Source organism: Sinocyclocheilus anshuiensis, unplaced genomic scaffold (assembly GCF_001515605.1).
Source record: "Sinocyclocheilus anshuiensis isolate Anshui unplaced genomic scaffold, SAMN03320099.WGS_v1.1 scaffold91, whole genome shotgun sequence".
NCBI lineage: Eukaryota > Metazoa > Chordata > Actinopteri > Cypriniformes > Cyprinidae > Sinocyclocheilus > Sinocyclocheilus anshuiensis.
Genome location: NW_015552636.1, coordinates 391,638 through 397,968, shown reverse-complemented (window position 1 = coordinate 397,968; position 6,331 = coordinate 391,638). Strand labels below are relative to the sequence as shown.

The following is a 6,331-nucleotide window of genomic DNA, read 5'->3' as shown; positions in this document are numbered from 1 at the left end:
GTCTGCTGTCTGTCTGTCTGTCTCTCTGTCCCTCTATCTGTCCCTCTGTCTGTCCGTCTGTCTGTCTGTCTGCTGTCTGTCTGCTGTCTGTCTGTCTGTCTGTCTGTCTCTCTGTCTGTCTGTCTGCTGTCTGTCTGTCTGTCTGTCTCTCAGGGCGTCTATCTGTCAGCTCAGACTCAGAAGATGGCGGAGCGGCTGAAGGCTTTGGAGCAGGAGGTTTCAGGAGGAGCCACTGCCATAGTCGCTCTGATACTCAATAATAAACTCTACATCGCTAATGTCGGTATGTTCACACACACTCACTCACACACACACACTAACACACACTCTCACACACACACTCTCTCTGACACACACTCTCTCTGAGACACACTAACACACACTCTCTCTCACACACACACACACTCTCTCTCAGACACACTAACACACACTCTCACACACACACACACACGATCTGAGGAATCAAACTCTGTGTGCTGATCGTGTCGTTGTTTTCTTCATTTCTGTGTTTCAGGAACCAACCGGGTTCTTCTCTGTAAGACCACCAGTGATGGTCAGAACCAGGTGATCCAGATCGGACGAGCGCACACAACCGACAACGACGACGAGCTGTCCAGACTCGCCCAGCTGGGTCAGACACACACACACACACACACACACACACATGCTAATGCATTAAATACAATATGCAATCAAAATGTGCATTTTGCGAAATGTGAAAGGCTTAAAAATATAAAAATGACTGAATAAAAACAATAAAAAAAATTGTAATATTTTACTATAAAAACAAGTATTACACAAAAATAATCATAGAAATAAAAATAATTTTATTTTACATTACAACACAATGACAGTACTAATATTTTAACGTGAACCGAGGTGCTCTGAAATCATGAGCTGCTCATGTGTAAATGAACACAGTGACATGTTTCACTCTAAAACACACGGCCCATCTATTTATTTCATTAAATCACCACCTTTGCTATTTGATAATGGCTTTAAGCCATATGGTGATTTTGGTTTTATTTCATTTAATCAGCAGTTCTAAAATGCACTGTTACTCTATTCACATAACTTGTCAGTAATGAAGAGGAGTAGTGAGTGCTTTTCTCTTTGTCTTCTCAACATGATTGATATTATTCACATCAGCAGGGCTGTGACTCAGACAGTAATATGACTCTGACTCAATCGTCATATATGAACTGGTTCAGAGGTTCTTTGGTGCCATCTTGTGTTTACGTGGTTTCTGACACCTCAGCATGGTGAATGACATGCTCATGCTGGACGTTTTTATTTTTTATTATGTTTTAGCAATAAGTGTTGATTGTGTCTCTGCTGAGCATGTCGAGTGTGTGAATGATTGTGTGTGTCTCAGGTCTGGATCCGGTGCGCTTGAGGCAGACTGGACTGATCTCAGGTCAGAGCAGCACCCGACGGATCGGAGACTATAAAGTCAAATTCAACTACACAGACATCGACGTGCTCAGGTGTGTTTCTGATACTCTCTCACACACACACTCACACACACTCACACAAACGACCGCGTGAAAGAAAACAGACTGGCTGTGTGACACTATTATTTGAGCAGAATATCTCAATAGAGATTCATGATTGCTGGTGTTTTCAGATCATTAGCCCTTTTTCTGTAATTCGCAAGCGAATGGTTGCCAGGTTGGGAAGATTAAGTAAACCACTGGGCAGAAAATATATCAATTTAAGAGAAAAGCTCTGATTGGGGATTTAAACTCTTGACATCTGGCAACCATTAATGCTTGTGGAAGCTTGTTAGCAGTGCAACATAATGTAAATATGCTAAATTACAATGAAACCCCTTCAGGATAAATAACCAGCAGACAATTATGCTTAATAAATCAAGAGAAGCAGAAATCATGATCGCGATTAAAATATGAGTTTATTTGACCATATTTAGTTTCCTGATTTATTATGTTTATCTTATACATTAGCATTATGAAAACTGGTAAAGCAAAAAGCTTCTTCAGTAAAATGGCACAAAATTCTTAATATGAACTCCAACAATTTTAAATGATGTAAATGTTTTTGATAACGTGTCTATATTCAGTGCAGCGAAGCAAAAGCCAATCATCTCGGAGCCTGAGATCCACGGCGGCCAATCGCTGGAGGGCGTGACGGGCTTCCTGTTGCTGATGTCAGAGGGGCTGATAAAAGCCCTGGAGTCGGCTCATGGACCGGAGCAGGTCAACCAGGTGATAACATGAATTATCGCTGAAGATCTGTTAGAATGTAAGAGCTGCTGAAATAAAGTCAAGTCTAGGGATGCACCGAAATTAAAATTCTTGGCCCGAAGCCAAATAAAATTAAATACTGGGCCAAAGGCCAAATACCGAACACGTTTTTTTTCGCATTTTCCCCCATGTATTTTGCCTTTTTTTTTTTCACCGTTGCATAAATTAAATAGCCAAAATGTGCTTGTTACTGTTTTGTCTTGCTTTTCAAAGACAAAATCAATTACAATTACACAGTCGATCATAACATACTACTAGAGAGACTGGAAAACTGTGTCGGGCTTTCTGGGATGGTAATCAAATGGATCAGGACATACTTAGAAGGGAGATGTTATTATGTGAGTATAGGAGAGAGACAGACAGTCTAAGTGGAGTCCCACAAGGCTCAATTCTTGCACCACTCTTGTTTAGCCTGTATATGCTCCCACTAAGTCAATTAATGAGAAAGAACCAAATTGCCTATCACAGCTATGCTGATGATACCCAGATTTACGTAGCCATATCTCAAAATGACTACAGCCCCATTGACTCCCTCTGCCAATGCATTGATGAAATTAACAGTTGGATGTGCCAGAACTTTCTTCAGTTAAACAAGAAGAAAAAAAAAATTAATTACTGAGCAACTGACGAATAACACTGTTTCAGCGCAGATTTTCCTCGTGCTTTGGACTCTGGCACCGTGAGTTCGTGCAGCGCTGTCAGAATGCATGCAGTTCATGAGTCCCACAAGGCTCAATTCTTGCACCGCTCTTGTTTAGCCTGTATATGCTCCCACTAAGTCAAATAATGAGAAAGAATCAAATTGCCTATCACAGCTATGCTGATGATACCCAGGTTTACCTAGCCTTATCGCCAAATGAATACAGCCCCATTGACTCCCTCTGCCAATGCATTGATGAAATTAACAGTTGGATGTGCCAGAACTTTCTTCAGTTAAACAAGAAGAAAAAAAAAATTAATTACTGAGCAACTGACGAATAACACTGTTTCAGCGCAGATTTTCCTCGTGCTTTGGACTCTGGCACCGTGAGTTCGTGCAGCGCTGTCAGAATGCATGCAGTTCATGCGTGCATAAGAAAAAACAACGTTCTGCAGTTTATTTACTAATTGTTTAAGGCCATTTGGTGATTTCAATCATCATACAGTAACCAGCAACAACCAAACCCCCTTCCTCTTCTCATCGGAGACATCATGCAGTGCAGTACTAAACAGTCTCTCGCTGTCGGTGCTTATGATTTTTGCGTCTTTTAAATGCTTCCACACTGCATTCGTGTTTGCTGCATTAGTGCGTTCCTCTATTTGATCGCGTCACGTAATTGTTCAGTACAATTTATTCTGTCTTTTCACTTATACAATAATTTCGGTTGCTGAATATTCTAGTCACATCCGTCCTGCAGCATCGTTTCAATATCTGTGGACTACATTTCCCATGTTCCCCGGCAGGAGATCGTTGCCATGGTAGCAGCGGAGCTGGCGCAGCAGAGCAGTCTGGAGGCGGCTGCGCAGTCGGTGGTGGAGCGCGTCAAGCGTCTGCATCACGACGCATACGTGAGCGGCAGACAGAGGGCGCCACACTGCGCCAGACATGAAGACATGACGCTTCTGATCAGAGTCGTTAACTACACACTCACAGACGGCTCGCTCACACCCACACAAGGTGAGACGCAGCGCTGCTGTGGGCTCGACCAATCACAAGCCAGAACCACAACCACCTGCTGTTATAAATTCACTGTAAACCATGGCTTCTTGGGGCTTATTGCTTTAATAAACAATAAGATCTTAGACTGTCACATTAGATTTAGGGTTTCTTTTATATATATATGCATTAGTGCTCTCAATCGATTAAAAAAATTAATTAATTTTTTCTGAAATTAATCGCGATTAATCCCACCTACCATTAAAGATTTTAAATATACTTTTATATTGCAATCATTTCACATTCAATGTCTAAATTAATGTAGAAACAGCATAAAGACAGTATATTTTTAATATTTGTTTAATGGAATCTTTTTGTTTTTATGACTGAAGGTGAGAATCACTGATACCAGTACTACTGATGTCAGTGATCTGTTATAAATTCACTGTAAACCATGGCTTCTTGGGGCTTATTGCTTTAATAAACAATAAGATCTTAGACTGTCACATTAGATTTAGGGTTTCTTTTATATATATATGCATTAGTGCTCTCAATCGATTAAAAAAATTAATTAATTTTTTCTGAAATTAATCGCGATTAATCCCACCTACCATTAAAGATTTTAAATATACTTTTATATTGCAATCATTTCACATTCAATGTCTAAATTAATGTAGAAACAGCATAAAGACAGTATATTTTTAATATTTGTTTAATGGAATCTTTTTGTTTTTATGACTGAAGGTGAGAATCACTGATACCAGTACTACTGATGTCTCTAGGAAATTGTTCTTTTTTTCCTAATATTTAACCATTGATTATTTGTAATGTTGACTATACTAACATTACAGTATAATTGAGAGCTATCAATTTTTATTGACATTTATTAGACTTCTTCTTAGTTGTTTAAAACAACAACTTCTGTTTTAAGTGAACTTAAAACAATCTTCACATAAACCCATTATAATAAATGTCATATTTACCTGTGGCCTTCAGCAAGTAGGAAACAATTTATATAAAGGAAATAATTAAGTATCAAACACTAAATTAAATATAGATGAATCCTTAAAGCTCCAGGAGTTATTGATTTCCTCTTTTTTCTTTTGATCTTTGATTAATAGACATCACAGCAGCTGGTTATTAGGTTATTTGCTGCTATTACTTTAAGAGCTGCCGCTGCTGAACGTGACGCGGATCTGACACGCATTGTGTGTGTTTTTTATATACTCTTTATCTTTTCTGACCCACTTCCGGTCTTAAAGTCTCTACTAATGAGCCGACGAGTTTAATCGGGTGTGTTAGATGAGGGAGACAGTGCTTTTTTAATAAGATCAAATTCGTTTTTCATATTTATTCATTTTCAAATTTGGTACATTTTATGTCAAATAATTATCAATTTATTTGCAGCATATCTTATTTTATAATTTTTTAAATAGTGTGATATCATATAAATCAGCTCCTTATGATATTGCCATTGACATCGGCATCAGAAAATCTATATTGGTCGACAACTCTTAACCATGGTAAAATGAATGTAACTGTATTTTAATAGTTACATTTACAAAATAATAACCATATGCATGAACAATTCCTCCTACACATATTATATTAGTGTAGGCTTTCAAAACCAGTGCATTAATACACAATCAGTGTGTGTTTTAATCAGCATCATCACACAGACTCTGAGCACGTCTCGTCCAGTCCGAGTTTATATTCTGCATCATAATTAGCATTGATGTGTGTGTGCAGGAGGACGGATCTACCCGGTGTCTGTGCCGTACTCGAACCATCAGAGCACCAGTAAGACCAGTGTCATGCTGTCTCTGGTCATGCCGGCGCAGGGAACGCTGACCAACGGCTCCAACACTGCGTCCACGCTGGAGGGAGACACACCGACCGCTGGGTAACACAGCGCTGACCGTGCTTAGGAGCGCTTTTTTCCTTTCTCATTTTAGATTAATTTTTAGTCATTTCGTTTGCGCTTTTTTGCCATTTTTAGTATATGTATATAGTTCAACTAAATGAAAATAGGAAATGTTGCTTTGTAAAATAAATACAAAGAATGAACCTTTTAGTAATTTAGTTTGTTTTTGCCATTTTTATTAGTTATTGTTTTTTTTCTAATGTGTCTATATTGTTTTTACTTATTTTTATTTTTAGAATTGTATTTATTATTTTATTTTAGTACATCAAGTTAAACTAAATGAAAATGAGAAATTACGTTTCCTTTTTTATTTTAGTAATTTAGTTTGCCATTTTTATTAGTTTTTTTCTGTCTCTATTGTTTTTACTAATTTTTATTTTCATAATTTATTTATTTAATTTATTATTTATTTTTTTATTTTACTACAAGTTAAACTAAATGAAAATGAGAAGTTTCCTTTTTAATGTTAATGTTAAGTTTTAGTAATTTAATTATAAATTTTTTTTT

General features: G+C 37.6%; 1 protein-coding gene across 1 annotated transcript in view; it reads left to right on the top strand.

The window, feature by feature from the left end:
• Nucleotides 1–6,331, top strand: part of tab1 (TGF-beta activated kinase 1/MAP3K7 binding protein 1) — a 9,580-nt gene that overhangs the window by 2,406 nt on the left and 843 nt on the right. The window contains exons 4-9 of the mRNA XM_016458079.1: nt 154–283; nt 515–631; nt 1,376–1,487; nt 2,081–2,225; nt 3,708–3,921; nt 5,650–5,803. Coding sequence (XP_016313565.1) covers nt 154–283; nt 515–631; nt 1,376–1,487; nt 2,081–2,225; nt 3,708–3,921; nt 5,650–5,803 — 872 coding nt within the window. The remainder of the gene's footprint in view (nt 1–153; nt 284–514; nt 632–1,375; nt 1,488–2,080; nt 2,226–3,707; nt 3,922–5,649; nt 5,804–6,331) is intronic.